We start from the raw sequence: 25,446 nt of genomic DNA on the forward strand, positions 1-25,446 counted from the left end.
TACTCTCGAAAAGGCTGTCCACTGTAAAAGACACATAAAGATACATTACATTGCACTATATTGCATTACATGGCACTCTACCAAACCAATTTAAAATTTAAGGAAATCTTATGAATTTTGATACTAAAATTGTACATACATTGAAATCAATAAAAAATTTTAGTAGATTTCTTGTGTTAGTTGTAATTTTTTGAGGTGGCATTTTCCCCCCTCCTGATGATAGAGAAAATGCGAGCTACCAAGTCTCATGTGGAAAAATAATGGAATCTAGTTTTTCCTACCTTTTATGTTTTCTCATGTATTTCGTGTACTTAGGCAGCCTGTCAAACATAAACAGGGCAAAAACTTTTGTTTTAAACTCTTCAGCATTGTGTTTTGGTTCCACATTAATTAGAAATCATACGAAGGGTAAAGTTTTTGCTTTTACACTAAAAGGCTAAAGAAAAGATAACATTTGTTTTCAGAGGCACTGGGCACTGAGGTGTCTTACTGATCTCTATGTTCTTTTTGTAGAAGAAGGATACGTAAAAATGTTTCTTCGGGGACGCCCTGTTACCATGTACATGCCCAAAGACCAAGTGGACTCCTATAATTTGGAAGCAAAAGTAGAGCTACCGACCAAGAGACTGAAGCTGGAATGGGTGTATCCTTTATTTACTGACCGGACCTGGCACGAGGTTTAAGTTGATTCATGCCCGGAGCTTAAAATTTAACTTAAAATTAAGTGATGTAACTTAAGTTCTCTTAAGCATGTATTTATTTACTTGGGGGGGGGGGGGAAGGGCAGAGAAAAAGAGAGAGAATCCCAAGCTGCCTCCGCACTGAGCACGGACCCCCGTGTGGGGCTCGATCTAACAACCCTGAGATCATGACCTGAGCTAAAATCAGAGTCGGAGGCTTAACCGACTGAGCCACCCGCGTGCCCCACGTTCTCTTAAGTTTTAAGAAAACCAAAGTATTCTATTCTCACTTTTTAAAAAATTAATTTAACAAAAAGGCCTGTATGTGAACACCCAGTCTGGTGTTCGAGCAAAAGAGGGGCTCTGGGAGGGCTCCTGATTGTGGGGGACACTCTCTTACAAGTCCCGAAGGAAAGGTCGTAGTCCTGGCTCAAATACATCCACCTTACTTTCCCGAAGAGAAAATAGTTAAATGCTGGATGGGGTTTGTTTGTTTTTGTTTTGTTTTGTTTTTTTAGAGAGTCATAAGAAAATACATCACTTTCTGGCCTGAATCTTAATCTTTCCAGCAGAATAAATGTAGTTGAAAACTAATAGAAAAGCAGTCTTACTGATAATAATCATAAATGGGCAGAGTTTAGGATTCTAATGAAATTGAAAGAACGGATCGTTTTTAATAGTAGCTATCATAGGCTCGGCCAGTTCTGCAGGGCAGGCGGAAAAGCCAGAGCTCTACCTGCTTACCTGGACACACAGGACATGCAGGAGGACACCAGACTTGCACACTTAGGAAAATAAGACTATCAGAGATTGAACTACACTGTGTGGCAGGAAGTCCTTACACCCAGACAAAGAGTGATAGACACCCTGGAGGGAAGGACAGACATTCCCCCTCAAACCAGCGGGGGGCTTGGCCAGCCTTGGGAGACTAACTGAAGGAATAACCAGGAACACCCCGGTACTGAATGTAGGAGGTCCAGTGCGGGCGTAAAGAAAGTTGACATTAGCATAGCTAGAATGCTGCTTTAAGAGAAAGAAAAGTCCTCCCCTGCCCAAAATCTAAGCCACAGAAATCCGAGTCTGCCCTAGGACTAACCTTGAGATAAAGCTGCTGGAGACTTCATCCTATGAGATTTGGAAACATGAATGAGCTCCGAGGAGAAAAAGCCTAAAACACAAAGAAATAGAGCCTATGACAAAGGGTGAATGAAGTGTCGGGGTTTTTTTTAATTTTTTGCTCTATTTTTCCTTATTTAATTCTACTTTATTTTATTTTACTTTATTTGTTTAACTTCAGAGCAAACCCTCCAGTCCATGCAGATTTTAAGACAAAGATCAAAAAGCCTTTCTTCGCCCTCATACAAATTTTCGTTGAGTACCAGTTGGATGCCAAGCCCCGGATATAAATTCTAGGAAGTTGGTTTAAATAGATGGTGTTGTCATTTCAGTTGGAAAAATTGCTATTTGAAATGACGGTATCATATTCTTTGGGGGCATATTTTTTACATTTTCAAACTCAGGTCTCCTAAGCATTTATGGACATCTCTTTTGACGCGTGAGATCACAGTGATTCCGTTCTTTAAGTCGATACCGGTTTACACGTTCGGTTCCATCATGGCTGGAAAGCACCATTCAAAACACATTTTTTTCAGCCGACTCTCTATTCATATTTTCAAGTTGTAAAACAGTGGCATTTACTTCAGATAAATGGGACTTTGGTTAGATTCATTCTTCACATCTAAGTTCAAGTGATGTTTTGCTCCCAAAATAGTTTTCGGGGTTCGAAAGTGTACACGCCAAAATCTTCACAGAGGTCATTATCTCCAAGGAGGTAGGGGTGGTTGTGGCAAGGTGGAGTGCGGTTTTTTACCCTTTACGTACATATGTGGGAGTGTTGTTTGCACCTTTTACAAGTACTTTTATAACATAAGAAAAAAAATTGAAAAGATTTAGCTCCTTGATGACTATAACAGGCAAGTTTGACTCAATAACTAAGGTCTACAAGTCAGTTACCAGTATCTTAAAATTTACTTTTGAATACTTGATAAAGAAAGAACGCAGAGGTTTTTTGGGGAACAGTCCTTCTGAGCTCACAGGGCTTGGTAGTTGAGACAACGCAGTTACCCCGCATTCTCAGATCTATTTTGTTCCAACCGAGCTGCAAATGCCACAGCCCATCGTAGGGATTCGATTCATTTGCTAGCCGGGATTCTAGAACCAGAGCGAGGCCTCTGGTGAAGCCGCGGCGTCGTGGTGATGTCAGTCCCCAGGCTGGCCGAGGGAGGGATGGGATAGGCCTTGGGAGATGGTGGCCCGCTGGCCCTGCCTTCTCTCCTGTCCTTACAGTTGAGCCCTCCCCTGTGACAGCCGACACCCAAGCAGGAAGGAGAATGAATACAGTTTAGACCTCGAGACACGGAGGTAGAGCTGAGCAGGTGGTCTGACAACTAGGGGAAAGAGAGAACAAATTCTGGAGCAAAACATTCCAGCGTTTGTGTTAAACAGTGTCAAAGTACAGTGCCCAGGTGATTTCACTTCTAGAGTCAAGCTGGTTACGGGGGCAGGCCTTTCAGGAAACCAGCTTGGCAAAATTGATTTTTTTTTTTTAAGATTTTATTTATTTATATGGCAGACAGAGATCACAAGTAGGCAGAGAGGCAGGCAGAGAGAGGAGGAAGCAGGCTCCCTGCTGAGCAGAGAGCCCGATGCGAGGCTTGATCCCAGGATGCCGGGATCATGACCTGAGCCGAAGGCAGAGACTTAACCCACTGAGCCACCCAGGTGCCCCAAAATTGAGTTTTTAAACTGATTTTATTTTTAAGTAATCTCTACACCCAACGTGGGGCTTGAACTCACAGCCCCAAAACTGAGAGCCCCACAGTCCGACCTCGGCAACACTTAAAGGCAGACTAATTGTGAAGAAGCCAGGCATCCTCGGATAATCCAAACAGTTCAACAAAGAATTCTGGCCCTGGCTGTGGCTCCCACGGTCTAGGATTGATTGGCTCAGTTCAAAATAGTTCACTTTCTGACGACTTCACCAATAGCCCCTCTAGGGACCTTTAGTAAATAAAATAACAAGTGACATTTTTGATCCAGCTGAAAAATTCAGCTTTCAAGATGAACATAATTTCTAAAAACAAAGCCCCATCTTTTAGAAAGACCTATTCACCTCAATTCAAGGACAATTTCCCAACCTACGCCTGCCCGTTGAGAGTCCCATGTATCTGGCACCGAGTTTTTACGATTTCATGTTACTGAACCAAGAGAAATAGATGGGAAGGGTCTTACGGAATTGTGTTGTCTGTCCCCGGTGAACACAGCTGACGCGTTGTCAGCTCTCAAAGGAAATCGAGTTTCTCTTGACACATACCAAGCTATGGGTACCGGGGCCGCGACTGTCGAAACAACCTGTACCTGCTCCCGACGGGGGAGACAGTGTACTTCATCGCCTCCGTGGTGGTGCTGTACAACGTGGAGGAGCAGCTGCAGAGACACTACACCGGCCACAACGACGATGTGAAGTGGTGGGTCCTTACCCCGTGCAGCAGGCGCCACAGCAGAGACACTGGGGCTGAGATAGAAGTAAAGAGACCATCAGAGAAGAGCTCTCCCTTAGGGTCGCGCTGTCATAGCTGGAGGTCGGCTAGTTAGCTGGCTGTCTAGGACACCAGAGACTAGTTTCGTTTCTATCCATGTAACACGTAATCACAACCAACTGTGTCACCCAAACTTCCCACATACCCCTGTTTGGAGGCCTCCTTAGCAAAGATGCTAATGGCTTCTGACTGGAGTTCTTATTTTTTAATAAAAATGTTCACGCTTATGCCTGGGTTTGCTATAATTCATTCACTTTTTATTCACTCATAATTCACCTATAGCTTTTGATAGGGCTTTTATGTATCTCAGAAGGACAGGTGGTTGAATGGGCGACTTTCCCTATTTCTATCCGTCCTATAGCCCTGGTCAAGTATAAAAATCCTGTTGGAAAAAGATGATGTTTCTGCTGCTTAACATACTTGATAAAGGTGGTCGTAGGAGACTTGGTATTTCCCAAGCAAAGGATGCTTTCTCCTTGAGTTTGGAAATTCTCGAGAAAGGGTAGAACGAAACAGGCACTAATTGGCCAAGGGTGTTGGTGTGCTCAGGGAGCTTGTCCTGAGTCCGTGAGAAGTTAGGCACCATGTCGGTCTCATATTTAAATTTTTGACTAGATCATATTTGGCCAAGAGAAAAGTAAGGCTTATCTTTAAAGAGTGGCTGTTCTATAAATACTTTTTTTTTTCAGCCTAGCAGTTCACCCTGACAGGATCACCATCGCAACGGGACAAGTTGCAGGCACATCTAAGGATGGAAAGGTGAGTTGCGTTATCTTTTCACATTTCTATAATGAACGGTTAACTGGATATCCTCTTCTGGAAGCATTTCACTGATGAATTAAGTCCACCTAGATATAAAGTATCTGATTCAAATTTTTTGTTGCAAAAAATTTTTTTATTTTTTATTTTTTCATTTCTTTGAGAGAGAGAACACGAGCATGGGCAGGGACAGAGGGAGAAGCACACTCCCCGCTGAGCAGGGAGCCCGACGTGGGGCTCGATCCTGGATCCTGGGATCATGGCTTGAGCTGAAGGCAGAGGCTTAACCGACTGAGCCCCCCCAGGCGTCACAAGCAAACTGTAGACCCTCGGCCTGAATAGCCTGTACTCCTGGTGTCACCCTGGGGCCCTCAAAGGCTGCAGGAGAATTTGGGCACAACTTTGTAAGCACCTCGGCAAGACTTTAACTTGAATTGTAAGGAATCAGAGTAGGAACTAGTGGATTCTAACAAACTGAAAATAACGTGAAACTGCCTTCCACTTGGTTCTTGACCACAGTCTGTGGTCCTTGCCATGTCTTACCCAAAACTCCTGGTAGTTTCTTTGCTATCTACTTTGCACAGCTTATTCTTGTACCGTACATGAAATGAACCTCATTACAAGGAGCATGTCCATTTTTTAAAAATTTAATTTAATTTAATTTTTTTATTTATTTATTTGACAGAGATCACAAGTAGGCAGAGAGGCAGAGAGAGAGAGGAGGAAACAGGCTCCCCCCTGAGCAGAGAGCCCGATGCGGGGCTCGATCCCAGGACCCTGGGATCATGACCTGAGCCGAAGGCAGAGACTTAACCCACTGAGCCACCCATGGGCCCATATCTTTTTATTTTTTTAATGTTAAGTGGCTTTCAGGTCTGAAATTAGTAGCAAACCTTGTATTCCTCCCTCTAGTGGATTGAAAGGGTATTTCCGTCTCTGGCATTGAATCCAATCAGAATTTCGAGCCGGGGAAGACGGAATGGCTCTCCGAGCCAGGCCTTCAGTTCAGGCGCACAGAGACACAGAGAGGTCATCTGACCATCACAGACACACAGCTACACAGATCAAGTCCAGGCCAGGGGTCACCCCACTCTGTCCACCTGGTGTAATGCTACTCCTTCTCCCAATCCGCCTGCTGATGGCTCTAGGACACTTTCTTCTCTTGAGGGAGAGAAGAATTAGAACCGTTCACCTTGGAACACAACTGAGAGGGCTTTGAACTAACGGTAACGATTCTAAATTTCATCTGTGCATAATCAATTGCCCGTTTTGCTCCTGCGAGGCCCAAGAGTGTTAAACTCTCGGTACTAATTGTTGGGGACTGACTGCTGGATTTAGGTGTATTTACACTTAATGACAATAGAGACCTCACAGGAATAGCCCTTGGGTGAGATCCCGCTTTCCTTGTCATTCTTCGTTTTTAAAATTTGGGCTCATCTGGGTGCCCAAGGGGGACTGTTCCTGCTGTACAGTCAGGAAGAATGGGCTGTTCAAAACGTAAAACCCGCTGGCCCTGCCCCGACGTTCAGCTGGTCTCAGGGGCCACGATGTCCGGCAGCCACCGGCCACGTTTCGTTGATGCTCACAGGCAGAGACTTCAAATGCAGGAAAAGACCTTTCATTTTGACAGAACTGAAGTAGTCTTGTAGCTTCAAGGTGAAGACAGATGTGCACGCTCCGCGCAGCCAGCGACTCTCTCTCCGCATTTCCTTCTAAACAGCAACTGCCCCCACACGTGCGCATCTGGGACTCGGTGACGCTGAACACGCTGCACGTCATCGGAGTCGGGTTTTTCGACCGAGCCGTCACCTGTATCGCGTTCTCAAAATCTGTAAGTGCGAGCCCCGTGGGCACGGGCACCCTTGTCCGTAGGGAGGAGAGCAGCCGCTCAAGGTTGAAGAGGGAGGAAGTTGACACACTCGCTGGCTGCCAGGTGTGTGTGTCGGTTTGCAGGCCGACACCATCCTGCGCCTCAGGTCCCCTCTTCAAAGGTCACACGTGTCCCCTCGGGGTCACACACCTGACAGGAAGAGGCCCCACAGCGCTGCCTTCGTGTTCCTCGGGGCAGTTTTGCCCACGCTGACCTTGAATTTCACCTGCTCCTTGACAGGTGGCCCTCGTGTCTCTGCCTTCCCCACGCCAGCTACCTGTCCGTTAGCAGGAGCCAAAGGGGCCTCGTGGTCTCCAGATCTTCCTCAGGATGTGCCCATTCAACAGATCCACCCTGGAAAAAACTGTTCCAGAGAAACAGTCACTCACACGTGCACGTGTTCCCATCAGAACAGCACGTGCCGCGGCCCCAGGGCCTTTGCTCCCACACAGCCTCCTGGTCACCCTGCCCATTAGTCACAGACGTGTGCTGTGTGTGCTGTGGACACCGGCTCCTCCAGGAGGGGGCCCTGCAGCCCCTTTGGACTTTTCCTAATAGAACCAACCGGGCAGGACCATCCCTGACCGCTCTCCGCTGCTCACATCCCTTCCTCGCCCACGTTCACCCACTGTTCCGCAGTGACCGGAAAGCAGGTCTCACAGTGGTGCATATGTATTCTTTAGCCCAAATGCACACTATTAAAAGGAAAATTAATGTTCACTGTTAGTCACTTGTAATGTGCTGTATTCTCAAATGTAGCCTTCCTGGGAACACCTTTTGTTTTCCAGAACGGAGGGAGCAGTCTGTGCACTGTGGACGACTCCAACGACCACGTGCTGTCCGTGTGGGACTGGCAGAAGGAGGAGCGGCTGGCCGACGTGAAGGTCTCTCTCCAAGCCCCCTGCCGGGCTCCACTGTAATTTCCCCGAGTGGAGCCTTCTGCTCCTGCTGGCTCCCAGGCCCAGGTCCCACTTCTTGGTGGGCCACAGGCTCCCCATTCCCGGGCCGGGCCTCGGACCTGACACCAGCCCCCAGGAATCCCAAGCCCGCCCCTTTCCCCTCCCAGGGTGTGGTCCCAAGTCCTGGCAGGGTCTCTTCCCCCTTCATGACACCCGTAAGGTTTCCTTCTTCCTCATGTCACAGCCCCTCCCCTTCGGAGCCACTCCCATGTTCCCTGTTCGCTGCTGCCTCATTTTATTCCAAAAATGTGTGGTCGTGCTGTTGCGGGGGGCGCTGCAGGTGTGGTGGTACGGGAGGTGACCCCCTTGTGCCACAGGGCGGGGACAGAGGAGTGGGGACAGGTCAGGAGCAGTGAGGGCTGAGGGAGAGGCCAGCATGGCCAACACGGGTCTTGGCCAAAGCTGAGTGGCCTCTGCGAAGGCAAGCGCCCCTGCGGGACCCCAGCCCCTCCCCGCGGGGCCCTTCCGACGGGGGTGCGCTGGGCTTCTCTTTACCACCTCCGGTCCATCTTGTGCGATAGGTCCCTCAGCTTTCCTTACGCTCTCTTGTATTTTCCTCCTGTGGAAATCATAAATGGATCCCAGTCGTTAACAGACGTGACTTCAGAGTTCCCATCCTGTCCTCCGTTAGCTTTAGACCACTTTACTTCCCGGCCATCAGGACCACCATCCATTGTCTTATCTTTCTCCCTCGAGTGTCTGGGATGCTGGGTCCGTATTCTAATCTGGCATGTTTCCTAACACCAGCTTACTAACATTCTGGTCGAGTATTTAAGTTCTTGCTAGGTTGCTGGGTTGGAAGTGGTCAGAGGCAAATTGTCACCTAGGTTTAAGGCTTGTGACTGAATTTCGAGCAGAAGGAGCAATCAGGGTCAGATTCATGCAGCCCAAGTGCAGGTGCTGCGAACCCAGTGAACAGGTCAGGGGCGGTGCAGTGACTCCCAAGAGCCAGATCCCCAGCCCTGGAGCCCTGGCCTGGTCACCAAACCACCGGCAGAGTCCTGGGAATTACGAGGAGGGAATCCCAGAGCAAAGGGGACAGCCAAAGTCAGCCAGGAGGGATGGAGCTGGATAAAATCCAGACTCCTGGGTCCCTCCCAAAATTCCCATCCCCAGGTGGGGCTGAGGCTTGACACCACGTTGTAACACACGTCAGGCGATTCTGTTTTCAGCCTCGGCTGGGAATCCGTGACAGAGATGAGAGCAAATTCTTGGGTCCTTAAGTTTCCACCCGGCCCTTCAGCAAAGACATGCTTCATGCCTGCTCGTGCTGGGCTACCCCTCCCCTGTAGAGAGAGAGGAGCTGAGGTCCCTGTCCTTGGGGCTACAGCCCAGCGGGGGAGACAGACAGACAAGGAGAGGTTAGGACACCCAGCAAACGTAAGCTGAGTGTTTATGGAAGGTGAGCTCAGTGGGGAGAAAAATCAAGAGGCTTTAGGGCTCGGCCCGGACACGCTGTCTGCGGCTCAGCTGTCACTTATTTTCTGACGTGTCCAGAGATTTGAGACATTTGATTCTCCTGTTTTGCTCAAAGTGTTCTAACGAAGCCGTGTTTGCTGCGGATTTCCACCCCACGGACACTAACGTAATAGTTACCTGCGGAAAATCACATCTCTACTTTTGGACATTAGAAGGAAACTCCCTTATTAAGAAGCAAGGATTATTCGAGGTAATGTTACATTCCATTTGTTTGAGTCTTCACTGAGTGGTGCATGTGGTCAGGGCTTCTCTGGAGCAGTGAGGCGTACCGCAGTCTCCGGAATTTGCTGTGACCGGCAAATCAGGACATCTATCGGGGGTGTAGTGATGAAGATTATTCCCAGGGACCCCTCACAGAACTGAGGGCCCCTTGTGTCTCTGTGGGTATCCTTGGTGATGCCAGGAAGGAAAGATGAACCAACAAGGGGAGAAGCGCAGGGACAGTCGCTCTGGGGGCCGGGTGCTGCCCCCCCACTATGCGTGGTCCTTGCAAAGAACAACCAAGAAGGTCCTGGGGCTTGTGAGTACCAGGGACAGCGCCTCCTTCCCGGCAGGGGCCCAGTTAGAGGACTGCTTCGTTCCAGTGCCGGGGCCCTGTTCTGAGGCTCTAGTCATGACAACACAGCCCGTCCCATGACACCCTCCTCTGCCCCAACTGTCTGCAACTTTAAAATTGCCAGAAATTTCACTGTTTTAAAGCAGATACTCTCGTGGCATATGTTATATAACGGTAGATGAAAATGAAAGGCACGTGCGGCTTAGGAGCACCGTGCCTCTAGGTCAGAGGAAAACAAATTAGAGGGCGTCTTGACTAAATCCGTGTATATATTTACAACATCCCGCAGAAGCAAGAAAAGCCAAAGTTTGTCCTCTGCGTGACTTTTTCCGAAAACGGTGACACCATCACTGGAGACTCAAGCGGCAACATCTTGGTGTGGGGAAAAGGTAACACAGACTTGTCCCCAGAGCAAAAGATGGGGGACGAATATTATACGAGGCTAAACGCAACTTCTCTAAGAGCTGTCTGTGAACAGAGCTAACAGAATTACAGCTAAACCCCAAGTTTAATAAGTGCATATGAATATGGGTGCGTGTGTAACCTGAAACCTTAAAACTAGAACAGAGGAAAACAAGAATAGCCAAGAATTGTGCACTTTCTATCACTGCAGAAGGCTCTTTAAGCCCAAAATATTTTGATGGAATAGCTTTAATAAGAGTTCTATTAACCAATTACAATGGTGAAGGTGTCAATGACTATTTAGCTATAAGACACTTAAATAACTTCCCTGGTTCCCGCGGCTTCTGGCAGATAGTTACTGAGAACTAATTGTGTGCGAGACAGCACGTTAGCCACCGAGCACGCCGATGATCGCAAGGCCGTGGTGTCAGGGAACCCACAGCCGCTTAAGGAGGATTCGTTAATCAGAAAACATCCATCTGGTCAAGTTCAATGAGCGTTTGCAGCAGGAGGAAAGGGAAACCACACCATCCCTGTCCTCAGAGGGCTTAGAGTTTGGGTTGGGGGTGAAGGCAGAAATAGACCCCTGGATGTGACTTCCGGGTAACGTGGTGACTTCCCTAGTGTCCCCACTACTGTGGGGGCAGGTGCTTCCCACGTCACCCCGTTTTACGCTTAGCAGGCTCCTACAGGATAAGCAGGACACAAAGGGGAAACTGAGGTGTAGGACAGTGAAGCCACTTGTCGAGGATGTGAACCCAAGCCCCCGTTCTTTACCGTGCGCAGTCTCGCCACGCTCGCTCCGTCCTCGGCTTTCCATGAGCGTGTCCTCCTGGACCGTGAAGTAGCGCAGAGCGTGCTTGTCTGCTGCTGCACAAGCTTCTAGAAATGCATCCCTTGTAGATGCACACTACAGAGATGTCCTAACCGACGAGATGCCACTTTAAAACCAAAGAGAAATGGGATGGATGGAGGCGACTTCTTTGATAACGTCCTGAGGATGGTTTTCTTGGTGTGTTTAGGTACGAATCGGATAAGCTACGCTGTTCAAGGGGCCCACGAGGGGGGCATTTTTGCACTTTGTATTTTACGGGATGGCACGCTGGTGTCAGGAGGAGGGAAGGACCGCAAGCTCATTTCTTGGAACGGAAACTATCAGAAACTTCGTAAAACTGAGGTAAGATAAAGCAAGCAGCGTTATCGAAATTCTTTTCTTTTTTCAAAATTCATTTTGAACCTCCCGAAACTGGTGCACTAACCAGTTTCCTTGTTAGTTTGAAATCTTCATCTTGCTGTTTCAAAAATGGTTTAGATAAAACTTTATTAAAAAGGAAACATTTTGGGGCACGTGGGTGGCTCAGTCAGTTAAGCGTCTGCCCATATCAGGCTCCCTGCTCGGCAGGGAGCCTGCTTCTCCCTCTCCAGCTCCTCTGTGCTTGTGTTCCCTCTTTCCCTCTCTCTTTGTCATGAATGAATGAAATCTTAAAAAAAAAAAAAAGGAAATGTTTTATTAAAATCATTGGAAGCAGTTTAAGTATAACTACTAAAATGGAATTAGGTTTGTAAAATTTTAGGTTGTAATATATTGCCCATTTAGAGTATTTTTGTAAGAGAACAGTCTCATCTTTCCAAGGGAATATTATCCACATTTTTATTTTTCATTCAAATCTTTCTTCTCGGGGTGCCTGTGTGGCTCAGTCCATTGAGCATCTGCCTTCGGCTCAGGTCACGATCTCCAGGTCCTGGGATCCAGCCCCACGTTGGGCTCCCTGCTCAGTGGGGAGTCTGCTTCTCTCTCTCTCTCTGCCCCTTCCCCTGCTCATCTCCCCCCTCCTCAAACAAATAAATAAAATCTTTTAAATAAAAAAAATCTTTCATCTTTTTCCTCTTTAATTTCCAGGTGTGACTCTGGAGACATTACTACCTGGAACTAATATTTACTGAGTATTTACCTTGTTCATGGCTGAGTGCCAACATATTCTCTAAAGCTCTCTCTCCTTTCACTATCAATTTTACCAACTTATTACCCTGCACACCAGTAGGAACCACAGGAAAGAAGTTTAATCTGCCTCGTACACACTCACTGGACCCCCTCCCCCAGGTTCTGGGGACCTAGGAGCAGACACACATCAAGGCGGGCATCAGTGCGAAGGCTGAGGGTCCCTATCCATAACGTCCAGTGGACACATTATAGACCTTCTCCAGCCTCTGAGTGGGTGTGTACAACACTCACAATGCATCATGTCACATCCTGTAACCGGTTCTATCAGAGGGCAGCGCGGCCCACTGCTTTGGCGGTATTGATAGGGTTCTGTTGATTATTGCTGTTAATAAAGGAAGGCCTCTGGGTGAGCTTTGGAAATCGCCTCCCCATTCACGGAGATCTTCATCGTGCTGCCATTCTCTAGCCTAAGATTTGACCAGCATTTCACTGAATGGGCTTCTGTGTTAAATCGTAACTGCAACAGAAGCCTCAGAGCCTCATCCAGTTTCTAGAAGATTCTCATCAATTTTTTAGCATCCATACCTTCCTCTTCCTTAGCATGGATTATCTTCACCTTTTCTTAAATCTGTGCCGACAGACTGCGCTGGAGATGGAAAGTATGTGAGAGAGCAGGCGGTGTCTTTCCTTTCCAAAACTAGGGTGCCCAGAGTCCCCCCAGCAGGGTCTCTATGTTTGTTCCTTTATAAAGTGCAAGAACTTCTGTGTATTTCATCATGCAGCAAATTGATCTTGGCAGGCATATTTTGAAATTGTTTGTCTTAAAATTTAGGTAATTCCATACGTTTACTGACATGAACAATGGATTACAAAACTAAGTTGTACGGAGTTGCCAAAGAATTTACCGTTTTAAGTTACAGTAAATTTTAGGAACTCTTTTTTTTTTTTTAATATTTTATTTATTTGACAGAGATCATAAGTAGGCAGAGAAGCAGGCGGGGGGCAGGGGAGTGGGAAGCAGGCTCCCTGCTGAGCAGAGAGCCCAATGCAGGGCTCGATCCCAGGACCCTGAGATCATGACCTGAGCCGAAGGCAGAGGCTTTAACCCACTGAGCCCCCAGATGCCCCAGGAACTCTTCTTACAGCTTATTATTCTGTTTTATACTTTCCAAATTTTACCCGCTACTGCTATCCAAAGCCACAAGAAGAAAAGAGTAAACTAACCAGTGTTGTTTCTAATTTTTTTACTCCAACCAAGAAAAAGATACTTCATTTTTCATTGTTTTTGTTTAATGACCTTACTCTTGCCGATTCTTTTTTTTTTTTTTTAAGATTTTATTTATTTGTCAGAGAGATAGAGAGAGCACAAGCAGGCAGAGTGGCAGGTAGAGGCAGAGGGAGAAGCAGGCTCCCTGCGGAGCAAGGAGTCCGATGTGGGATTCGATCCCAGGACCCTGAGATCATGACCTGAGCCGAAGGCAGCCGCTTAACCGACTGAGCCACCCAGGCGTCCACTCTTGCTGATTCTTTTATACTTATATACATGTTTGGAGTTTAAACGTCCAATGTGAGGTTTTGATCGTTCACTCAACAAGTCCCAGCTCTGGACCTTGCTCTCTCTCCATGTTATGTGTATGTGTGTGCACGTGTGCGTGTGTGTGTGTGCATGGGTGCATGTGTATGTGGGAGGGAGGAGGGAGGGGCTGTCATCATGATATATAAACACATATTTGGAATGGTGGAGCTAATATTTAAGGACATTTTCAATGTTTTCTTCTCAATGCAGATTCCAGAACAGTTTGGCCCGATCCGGACAGTGACCGAGGGGAAGGGCGATGTGATCTTGATAGGCACAACTAGAAACTTCGTTCTGCAGGGCACTCTGTCAGGGGACTTCACACCCATCACTCAGGTGCGCTCCCGCCCAGCCGGCCCAGCACGGCCTTCACCAGCTGTGGTATCAGAGGCTCAGAGAGCATGAGAGAGCCTTGCACACAGGGGACGATCCCTTTGTTTTATAGCAGCGAAGCCTTCCTTGGCATCAGAGTTTCAGCTGCTGTCCTGGCTTAGGTCTGGTGGGAAGGGAAACTGGGCAGGGCAGCCGAAAGCATGTGGATGCCACAGGCCCCCGCCCCCGAGTCTCCCCGAGTGTTTCAGAGGGCTTCCTCTGTCTTGGTCCTTTGCAGGGTCACACCGATGAGCTCTGGGGACTGGCCATCCACGCCTCCAAACCTCAGTTTCTGACCTGTGGGCATGACAGGCATGCCACTCTCTGGGACGCTGTTGGTCACCGGCCCGTCTGGGACAAAGTCATTGAGGTAGACATGCACGTTACGTGGCGTTTTTCTTATGAAAGTTCATCTGGAACACGTTCGTTTATGTTTTTGCATGCAATGGATAGAGATAGAAAATTGTCCCAAAGTAAATGTCACCCAGTTCACCCCCTTTGGCCGGCATTGGTTTAAACACGGCCTCAAGTGGTCCCCTCCGTGTCATCCTGAAGGTTGCTGGTGAGTTTTTCAACAGCAAGCTAGCCTTGCAGAGTTGGGGGGTTCCCCTGAGCGCAGAGTTCCTTCACTGCCTTCCGTGCTCAGAAGCCTGTCGTGAGCCCATGCCCCGCCTACAGCGCACCTTTGCAACGAGAATTTATGCATCCGACGTAATTTATCTCTACAATTGGAGTTTGACCCTCAGGCTTTAGACTTCCAGTGGGCTTCACTGTGATCCTCACAGAAGGAACGCAGATTACGTACTGGAGCGTGGGGACGTCCTTGTCCTGCCCGCGTGGAGCCAGCCGCGGGGCAGTTGCTGAGCGCCGGGCACTGGGCGTGCAGGAGCTGGAGCTGCACCTGCCAGGGTGCCAGGTGACCAGATTGGAAGCCGAGGCTTAGCCAAGTCCACTGGCTGGCCGTGGCCGCTAGGTCAGCAAGTGACAGAGCCAGCGCTTACAGGCAGCTCAGTCTGATTCCCCGATCCCCGGTCTTCCCCTGCGTGGAACAGACTCTGAAGCACCGTACGTCCTGTGTAGCCCGTGTCCTTGCTGACGTGTCCCGCCCTCTGCAGCCCCCACTCCTCCTCGCAGCTCCCACCGAGGGCCTGGCACTCCCCAGCATCCACATCTGCATTTCAGCCCTTTACCCCCTGGCCCCTTGCCTCCGAGAAGGTCACCGAGGGTCTAGAGCTGGCCGCCACTGATGGAGCTGAACACCGAAGTGACAGGACCCAAACCCCTCAGACGGAAGAGTGGGTCGGCCCAGGTGGCAGGATGGGCTGAAGGAAGCGGTGTCCTGTGTTGGACCTGTCTGCCTGGGGGTTGGAGGAACAGATGGGGGGACACAGCTGGGGGGGGCGACCTCCCCTGCTGCTCTTCGGCCGCAGCCCCCCTGAAAGCAATCCTGGAGGCTCCATCCCCTTCCTGCTCCCCTGACCGGTCACCCCTCAGCCCGACAGAAAGGGAAGGGGCTCAGAACCAGGCGCCAGAAAGATCTCTGGTTAAGTCCTCACTCCTTAACCCACTGCCATGTGGCTTTGGACGAGACCCTCCCTGTGCCTCAGTGTCCTCAATGGGGAAATGTAAGGAGCCTGAGAGAATTAATGACACAGCAAAGCTCCAAGCGGAGGTGGCTCTCTCTGTGTCTCGGGGCGGCCCTGAGCTTGGTTGCAGCTCCCACCTGAAGAAATCATTGCCCAGAACAGAGTCAGTACCTGCCCTCTCGTTTTTCAGTTGACGCGGTGGCGTCTCGATGCCCGACTCTATTTCCATTCCCACGGGTGCTGCTTTCTCGGTCTCCCTGTCACCAGTCTCCTCTCGCTTGGGTCCATTCGAAGCCCCTCCACCAAGGGACCTTCTATCTAAAGCAGACTCAATCATGTCACACTTTTAATTTTTAAAGATTCTACTGTTTTTAAGTCCTCTCTACACCCAGTGTGGGGCTGGAACTCAACACGGAGATCAGGAGTCACAGGCTCTACCGCCTGAGCCAGCCAGGCGCCCCAGTCACGTCACACTCTATACGGAAAGAAAACAGTCAGTGTCACCATGCTCTTGTTTCCCCGTGATCTCAGCCCTGACCGTGAAGGCACAGCCTTCATTAGTGACATCCACACACCTTCCATCCCACCGGGACATCCCAGCTTGGGATGCCCTTTCTACCCGTCATTACTCAAATACGCCCCACACTGGGTCGCTTCGACCTCTTGGATCACACTCTCGTCCTCATAGCACCTGATCCCAGAAAATACTGATCAGGGTGTCTGCTCCCTCTTTCACCAGCCTGATCCCTCCTGGACCGGAAGCTCCAGTTCCGAGGGTCTTGGCACCAGGAAGCGTCTGCCCAGTCTCCCAGTCGAGCTTCCTCTAACTCTCTCTCTCCTGTGACTTGACAACTTGCTTCTTCCTCTATCACCGGTCCCATCCCACCTTGTGCCAGAGTTAGTGATGGACACGTTAGTCAGGGACACTGGATCCAAACGTGAATGTGCTTCCTGGTCTCGAGACCCTTCCGGGCCTGCTGAGTGTGCTGCACGCGCCCCGGGGGGGCTGATCCAGTGCCACTACTGGCATCGGGCTCGGCGGTCCTGTTTCCAGGGCCATCAGGCACACCATGGGGGTCAACCCAAGGGGCTGCCAGGACTGGGAGGAAGAGCATTTATGTGTTGGTCTGTCTTCTGATTCCTGTAGGCATGAAAAGATAATTCAGACAGAAAGAGGAAAACCTCTAAAGGGACCCATATCTAGTGTGACGGACACGTGACCTTCACCGGAGTAGGAGAACGTTTTCCTCTCTTGGAGCGCAGAGAGCCTTGTTGTTTCAGTGGGGCCACGAAGCCCCTTTGGAACAGCCGTGCGTGTGTGTTTTCTGCGGTAGTGCTGTGTCTGGCCATCAATTTACACTTCCTTTACAATGTTTTAGGATCCAGCTCAGTCTTCTGGTTTTCATCCTTCAGGGTCTGTGCTTGCGGTGGGAACACTGACTGGCAGGTAAGTCCGTGTCGCCAGGGCTCCGCTTTGGGTCTGTGGTCCCCCGGGGTCAGGCGCGGGGTGGCTGCCCCACCCAGCTTCTAGCCACCGCCCAAGAATTAAGCCAGAACTCAAAACTAACAGGGAAGACGGCAACCTTCGCATTCAGGACAGGGCAGGGAAGGGGGTATCTGACGAAAGCTCTGGAACTTTCTGCCCATGCACAGACATACATGTACACGCACGCATGCGCACACACACGCACACACAGACATGCTTGCCTACAGTTTCGGGGGATTTGTGGAGCTCCCCAAGCCCTGATCTGCAGGCTGTGGGAGGAGCCTCAGCTTTGGAATTGGGCGAGAAAGCATTTCAGAGCCCCAAGAGTTTAAAAATGCTTTTCTTGCTGCCCTTTCAAAATTCTAGAAACTGCCCAGATCCCGAGCCTCGTGCTCAGATTCTGCCAACGTGTATTTACCAAGAGTCTCCAACAGGCCAGGCAGTAGGCGTGCGCTTGACTCGCGGCTCCACCACTCAGCAGCTGTGTCTCTGGGCCAGCCGGACAACCGCTCTGAGTAGTGTCACGTCATAAACCGTGACGGTATTACCTGCCTAGACACGCGGCCCTGGCAATTGGAGGAGGTGGCATAGGTGTTCTCTGGCGTGTTGGTGGCTCTGGTGCTCAGTGTTTTGTACATTTTGATTACACTTTCATATCGCTTGTCATGGTACATATATGCTTGTTGCGGTTTAATTCAGATATTTTTAGTGATTTCCTCCCATCCTTTCTCTCTAGAAAGCAAACCATTTAGACTCTGTTGGGATGACTGTGGAGTGTGTATGAGGAAAGAGGAACCATTTATAAGTCACAGGTCACAGCATCTTAAGAGCTGGGCACCTCACAGCCAACGGAATTCTTCATGAAAATGTTTTGCTGCATGTGCATTTGTGTGTGACACCCACACCCACCCACACACACACACACACACACACCCTCCTTTTAACTCTCCTGGGGACGGTGGAAGCTTCAGACTCAATGGGCTCTGATGAGCGGCTGACAGCCAGTGATCACTAGAGCCACGTGCTGACTACGAGCGGTAGGACGGGGCCTGGGGGCCGCACCAGGATGCCCAGAATCACAGACAAGGTCCCGTGGGTGGGAGAAAGGGCACGTGGACTCTAGTGCTTCCCGCCGTGTCTGCCTCCCACATCTCTGGTCCTCGCACCAGATTAGCTCTGGATGGGGCCGTTCACAGGGCTCCGGAGCATAGCCCAGTCAGCCCCAGCCCTTGCACTTATGTTCTGGCCTCTGTTCACGGTCAACAACACATTAAAGGTAGATGGTTGTTGAAGACACAAGTCGAGAAGCCAAATCCAAATTTCGGGGGTCAGCCTGTCCCCTGGACTAGGAAACAGAGAAACTAGCACTGCTCGCTGGCCGAGCCCATGGAGTGTACCCTGTCTGGGGGCCTCTGGGTCTGAAGCTGCCACAACAGGGCACCCACAGTCCTTTCCATCCCTGGAAACACTGGAGGCTCGTGACTGTCACCACCCGAGAACACACAGGCGGGAGAGTACATGCACCGAGTACCGAGTCCTTGTTGGCAGATAGAAAGCACATCTGTATCCCTTAGGGTTTGCTTCAACACTGTGCCTCCACGGTGGACTTGGCCCTTATCCTCATTGGATAATCAAGGACGTGGAGTCCAGACCAGGTCCGTGGCCGCCCTTCTGCCACCCTCTCCACCCAGGCTTTCCCTGGGCTGTTGCTGCCGGCATCACTCTCTGGAGGCCAGACACCCCAAGGCTGGCCCAGCCCAGCCCCTGGGACCCACCCTGCTGCTCTAGGGCCAGATGTCTGGGGAAACCCGTGCAGGGGCCCCGTGTGCTGCCTCCTCTGGCCGGGGGCCTAGCCTCAGGGCTTTCTGTCCTTTGAGATACAAGTGACAAAACTCAAGCCCTGAGGTCCCTGTCACCACGCTGGAACCACATCATTTCAAAGGAAAGCCAGCATGCTGCTTCTTTCTTTAGGAAATGCTTACCTGAAGGAACTTTGCCTGAAAGAAAAGCCGAGAATAAGCGTTCTTGTTAAGCCAACAGAGTATTTATGAAGCCCCGAGAGGAATGGTTTTTAACAGTTACTGTCAGGTGTGCTAGTCTTCCTTTATCTTCTCACCAAACAACTTACCGTGCTTTTTCTCGTGTTCACAACAGGTGGTTTGTGTTCGATACGGAAACAAAAGACCTGGTCACCGTTCACACGGACGGAAACGAACAGCTGTCCGTAATGCGTTACTCCCCGGGTGAGAGCCGCAGTCCGCTGGCCATACAGTTAGGAAATCCTGCGTGCATGTCTTTAAAGAAAGAAATCTCGCAAGCCTCCTGAGCAGAGCTTAAACTGTCCTGCTTCTTACTGTCAAACGTAGACAAAATTAGACCGATTCGCGTACTGAGTCCCGTGCGGTCACCACCCAGCTGCAGACAGTACCCACGCTTAGCCGATCTGGCTTCGCAGGAGCCCCTTCGAAGCAGTCCCAGAACTTAGCCCTTCATCTGTTAATATTACCGAACAGATCTTGAAAAGATGAGGCCTCTTTATTTTTTAACACCTTTATTCAGGTGTAATTGACAGATTCTGAGTGAATTCATGCCACCGAGCAGCCGTCACCACAAACCTTGCCATCGCCCCAAAACTTCCCTCCCTGCCCCTTAGCGATTAAGCTCTACTCCCACCCCTCAGCCTTAGGCAACCACTGATCTGCTGTCTGTTCTATAAATCGCCTTTTCCGGACATTCCCTATCAATGGAATCACATACTACAGAGATCTTCTACCTGGAATACTGGTTTTTGAGATTAATTCGGGTTGTTATGCATGTGTCCGTACTCGATTCCTTTTGAAGTGCTAGAAAGGATTCCACTTCGTGGATATGCCTCATTATATGCTTATCCGTTCATCCGTCAGCGGCCACGGGGGTGGTGTCTGGTTTCTGGTTATTACGAAGAGTGCCCCTGGGAGCACTCACTGTAGGTCTCTTTGTGGTTTGTTTTCATTTCTCGTAGGTGAATTCCTAGGCATAGGACTGGTGGATTGTGTGGTAAATCTGTCTAACATTTTATGAAACGGTGCCCAGCTGCTTGCCACAGAGTCTACATGGTCTCAGGTTTCCACAAGCAACATGTGGGGATTTGGGTTTTTCTCTGCATTTCCACCCACACCCGTTATTACCTGCCTCTTTCACAACGACCCTTCTGGTAGGGGTGGAGTAGTATCCTGCTGCGGTTTTGTTTTTTGTTTTTTTAAAGATTTTATTTATTTATTTGACAGACAGAGATTACAAGTAGGCAGAGAGGCAGGCAGAGAGAGAGGAGGAAGCAGGCTCCTTGCTGAGCAGAGAGCCCGATGCGGGGCTCCATCCCAGGACCCTGGGATCATGACCTGAGCCGAAGGCAGAGGCCTTAACCCACTGAGCCACCCAGGTCCCCTCCTGCGCGGTTTTAACTTGGCTCCCAAACTCGGAAACGCTGGGAATGTTCACCTGTGCCTGTCAATCACTCCTGTACCTTTGGTGAAATACCTTTTCGGGTATTCTGCCTGTTTTCTAGTCAGGTTGTCTGTCTTACTCTTGAGTTGTAAGAGCGCTTTCTAGAGTCCGTGTATACGTTCTTTTTTTTTTTAAGATTTTATTTATTTATTAGAGATCACAAGTAGACGGAGAGGCAGGCAGAGAGAGAGAGAGAGGGAAGCAGGCACCCCGCTGAGCAGGGAGCCCGACGCTGGACTCAATCCCAGGACCCTGAGATCATGACCTGAGCCGAAGGCAGCGGCTTAATCCACTGAGCCACTCAGGTGCCCCCGGTGTATACGTTCTTTATCAGCTCTGCCACTTGCATGTTTTCTCCCAGGTGTGGCTTGTCTTCCCATCTTCTCAATGGGGTCTTCTGAAGCAGAAGCTTTCCATTCTGATCAAGCCCAGTTTCTCAGGCTTTTCTTTGAGGGATCATGCTTTTAGTGTCGCACCCAAGTCCTGAAGCTTTTCCCCTCGGCTTTCTTTCAGAAAGGTGATTGTTGGGGCGCCTGGGTGGCTCAGTCCGTTAAGCGTCGGACTCCTGGTTTGGGCTCAGGTCATGATCTCAGGGTCGTGGGATCCAGCCCCGTGCTGGGCTCCACGCTGGGTGTGGAGCCTGCTCCAGATTCTCTCGCCGCCTCTCCCTCTGCCCCTTCCCCTCCTTTGTCTGAAAAAGAGTATTTCCCTTCGAGCGGTTTCAGTCACATCCCATAGACTTTGATACGTTGTGTTTTCACGTCCATTCCGTTCAAAACATTTCCTAACTTCCCTAATGATTCCTTCTTGGGCCTGCGGGTTCTTTAGATGTGTGCTGATGAATTCCGAACGTTGGGGGATTTCCCATGTCCCCTCCTGTCGTGGCCTAGAGCGCATCTTGTGTGGCTTTAATCACGCTTGCTTCACGGAGACTTGTTTTTCCGGCCTGGCACTGGTTGTCCCGGACCGTGTCCCAGGCGCACTTGAGGAGACTGTGCGTCGTGCCCTCCTGGGGGCAGCGCCCTCTACTGGTCGGTGGGACAAGCTGGTGGCCAGCGTCAGAGCTGACCGGTGTGTCGCTGGGGTCGTCCGTGTCCTGTCTGACTGCTCCGGCCGTGGCCGAGAGGGAAGGCTTGCCCTCTCCCGCTGACACCGTGGGACCTGTTAGTTTCTCTTCCCAGCCCTCTCCGTCTGGCTTCACACATTTTGGGTGCAGGACAGGCCAGAGCTGCGCCCCAACCCCCGCAGCCACGGAGGCTCGCATCCTCGGCCCGCGGCCGTGCGTGCAGGGCGTGTCTGGAGTTCAGGCCGTTTCCGGGTGTGCCTGGCTCCTACTTCCGCTGGCGCTGCGGCGTCTTCCCCGGGCATGCGCACAACCTCGCCATGGCTGCGAGCTTCGGGCGAGCGGGGCTTCTCTCCTGGCTGCCCCCACGCAGGCACGTACACGCATGCGCGCGGCCTCCCACCGCCACAATGGACTCACTCCAGCAGCGGCCGTGAGTACAGCCTGCGGGAACCATGGGCACTCGCCGCTCCACCAACCTGGAGATGGTCACTTCTGTCTACAGTGCTGCAGCCCAGAGCTTTGTAGGGAGTGAGCCGCCTGACCACGGAAATAAAGCCGTTGGTGCTCAGGGCCCTGCCCGGCCAGAACCTCGGAGCCCCCCAGCCGGTGGGCGGGGTGAGCACAGCCCCAGGCAAGCGCCCCAGGGACTCATGCTGTCCTTTCCCACAGGTTCAGCAGCTTTTTAAGCATAAACACTTCTCGGATGGATTTATGCCTTTGATCATTTCCAGAGTGCGGAAATGGTTATTTTGGTCGGTTTTGTACGTCTTTATAATCGCATTATGGGGAGAGGATTTGCCAGGCTTCTCCGTGGGCCACAGCTGGAAGCCCTGCCTACTTATTTTTAACATAGCCACAATGTCACTGTCGCCTGCTCAGCCCAAATAGCATTAACTTCTTAATATCATGAATAGTCAGTATTCAAATTTTCACTTGACTTCTTAACAGTTTAAATTGGGATCCAAAAAAGTCTCACATGTAGTAACTGCCTGGGATGTCTCTGAAGTCCTTTTTTTTTTTTTTTAAAGATTTTATTTATTTATTTAAAAGGGAGATAGTGAGAGAGGGACTACAAGCAGGGGAAGCGGCGAAGGAGAAGGAGGCTCCCACTGAGCAGAGAGCCTGATGCAGGGTTGGATCCCAGGACCCTGCGATCATGACCTGAGCCGAAGCAGACGCTTAACGGCCTGAGCCACCCAGGCGCCCCTGAAGTCCCTTTTAATCCACAGTTCCTCGTGCTTATTCTCTCTCTCCCTCCTCCATCCCCTCCCCCCCTCATGTGTACAATGTTCACTTGAAGGAATGGGCTCATTTTTCCTGTAGTTGTTTTCTCCACTCTGGATTTTGCTGAGTGTGTCCCCATGGTGTCCTATTAACATGTTCCTCTGTCCGTTGGACTTCCTCTGATGTGATGTTTGCTTCTAGAGCTGGATTCCATCTAGATTCTGCTTGTATTACTGTCTTCCAGCTACCAGAGAGTCACATCTTCTTCTCTCACTTTGTGTGATCTTAGGAGCTATTGGTGCCCAATCCCCAGATCCACACGGGGCTACAAATGAGTGGTTTGGTGATGTTAGATTTTCTTCTTCACTTATTAGATAGAATAGTTCCATAAAGAAAAACTGCTGATCATCTACTTTGTTATCCAGAAGCATGGCAGCGTTCGTTAAGGAAAGTCAAGTTAAATGCCTGATTTCTTTTTTTTTTTTTTTAGATTTATTTATTTGAGAGAGAGTGTGTGCAAGCAGCAGGGAGGGGCAGAGGGAGAGGGAGAGACAGTCTTAAGCAGACTATGTGCTGAGCATGGAGCCTGACGCGGGGCATGATCTCACAACCCTGAGATCACAACCCAAGTGGAAAGCAAGCGTTGGACGCTTAACTGCCTGAGCCACCCAGGTGCCCCTGCTTGGTGTCTTTTACTTTATTTACCAATTTCCAAAATAATGAATTTGTTCTTTGTATGCCTTAACAGTGATCAGTCAGTGGTGGTGGGTTGGATGCCATTGTGAACCAAAGTATATTTGTTCTCTTTCCGTCTGTGATAGTTATCACAGGTGGAGCAGTTTACTCATCTCGGGCCAGTGGAAGCCTGAGTCCTTCTGACAGTGTGGGTGCCAGGAGTGCTCATGGCTGCTGGGCGGGCCCTTGCTTCTAGGCCTTGTCATTGGATGCTTGTGTTTTAGGAAATGCTATTTTTCTGTGATATGCAGGATATTCAGCTACATAAACACTCTCGGAAATAGCAGTTTTGTCCTTGGACATACTTGGCCCAGACTGAGCTGCTACCGCTTTGTAGGAATTCTCTATTTTATAGGCTGAACGGTCGTCCTCTCTACGTCATGGCGGAGCCGTGTTCTTAATCTTCGCTGGTATCATTAGAGAAGGAGCACCCCTCCCAGATGTGTTTTCCTGGTGCCTGAGCAAAGTTCACACTTGTCACCCTAAACAGACACCCCCCCCAGGCACCTTGGAACCTTTTCTCCGATGTTGAGAAGATGTTTACTCAGCTCAGAATGCCTTTCATTCTTAATGTTTTAAGTATCATATTTTAGTGTTAATTCTGGCAAATATTTTGCATTCTTCTATGCGTATTACATGTTTGTAATCATTTTCTGGTTATTTGAATGTTCTTGAAGTGCAAGAAGACTTTGTCTGCACTCTTTCCGAGGAAGCCCTCAGATCTCTACCAGCTCCTGTGGACATGAGCGGAGTTCTTTGGGGAGTATGTTTGCATTTCTTGTCAGTTATCCTCATGGCATCCTCTGGAGCAGGGAGCCCGATGCAGGGCTCATTCCCAGGACCCTGGAATCATGACCCAAGCGGAAGGCAGCCGCTTAACCAACTGAGCCACCCAGGCGCTCCATGGAGCTTTTCTTCATTAACCAGGGGACCCTTTTCTCAAAGAGGCTTTTGTACACCATGTTCATGGCACTGTTATTCTATGAGAACTATTCTAAGTGGTAGAAGCAACCCCCGTGTCCATCAGTAGATGGATGGAGAAGCAAAATGTGGTCTAGCCGTTCAACAGAATAGTATTCAGCCTTGAAAAGGAAGGAAATTGTAACACATGCTCTAACAGGTGACTCTCGAGAACGTCACGCTGAGTGAAATAAGGCAGACACAAAAAGACAAATTGTATGATCCCACTTACAGGAGGTGCCTAGAGTAGTCAAAACCCTAGAGCTGGAGCAGCTAAAATTATAACAGATGGTTCCGTTATGAAGAAAGTTAACAGATGATACGGTAGCTCTTACCTTGAGGTCATTGGCTTAGGAGTATACAGGCCAGCACGCCGACACGTCGAGCGGCAGGCTTTCAGCCGTGCTTTGCCCTTAATCTATGTCACGGGCAGCAGAATCAGCAACGAAATCCTCCAGGCTCTGGAGTCAGACTGCCTGGGTTCAAATCCCAGCTTCCGTAAACCTGTGTGACCCTGGGCAAATTACTTTACCACTTGTGCCTCCATTTTCTCTCCTGAAAAATGGGCATATCTGCCTGTCTTCAGGGTTTATGAGGATGAAATACATGAATACAGGAAGAATATAGGAAGAGCTTAGGATGGTACCTAGTGGACACTACCTAAATGTGAACTGTTGTAATTTGATAATAATTATCATTAGCCTTTAGTGTT

At 49.7% G+C, this 25,446-nt stretch overlaps 1 protein-coding gene across 2 annotated transcripts in view; it reads left to right on the top strand.

Annotated features, from left to right (window-relative positions):
- LOC111148526 (echinoderm microtubule associated protein like 1) overlaps positions 1–25,446 on the top strand; it is a 177,947-nt gene that overhangs the window by 145,527 nt on the left and 6,974 nt on the right. For both annotated transcript variants that reach the window (XM_022505153.1, XM_022505152.1), the window contains exons 6-17: positions 514–643; positions 4,058–4,207; positions 4,969–5,038; positions 6,759–6,869; positions 7,697–7,792; positions 9,402–9,536; positions 10,192–10,291; positions 11,327–11,481; positions 14,033–14,158; positions 14,433–14,564; positions 17,160–17,227; positions 19,421–19,509. In XM_022505153.1, the coding sequence (XP_022360861.1) occupies positions 514–643; positions 4,058–4,207; positions 4,969–5,038; positions 6,759–6,869; positions 7,697–7,792; positions 9,402–9,536; positions 10,192–10,291; positions 11,327–11,481; positions 14,033–14,158; positions 14,433–14,564; positions 17,160–17,227; positions 19,421–19,509 (1,362 nt within the window). The remainder of the gene's footprint in view (positions 1–513; positions 644–4,057; positions 4,208–4,968; positions 5,039–6,758; positions 6,870–7,696; positions 7,793–9,401; positions 9,537–10,191; positions 10,292–11,326; positions 11,482–14,032; positions 14,159–14,432; positions 14,565–17,159; positions 17,228–19,420; positions 19,510–25,446) is intronic.

The sequence above is a fragment of the Enhydra lutris genome, unplaced genomic scaffold, assembly GCF_002288905.1.
Source record: "Enhydra lutris kenyoni isolate GAN:26980312 unplaced genomic scaffold, ASM228890v2 scaffoldscaffold20, whole genome shotgun sequence".
Taxonomy (NCBI): domain Eukaryota; kingdom Metazoa; phylum Chordata; class Mammalia; order Carnivora; family Mustelidae; genus Enhydra; species Enhydra lutris.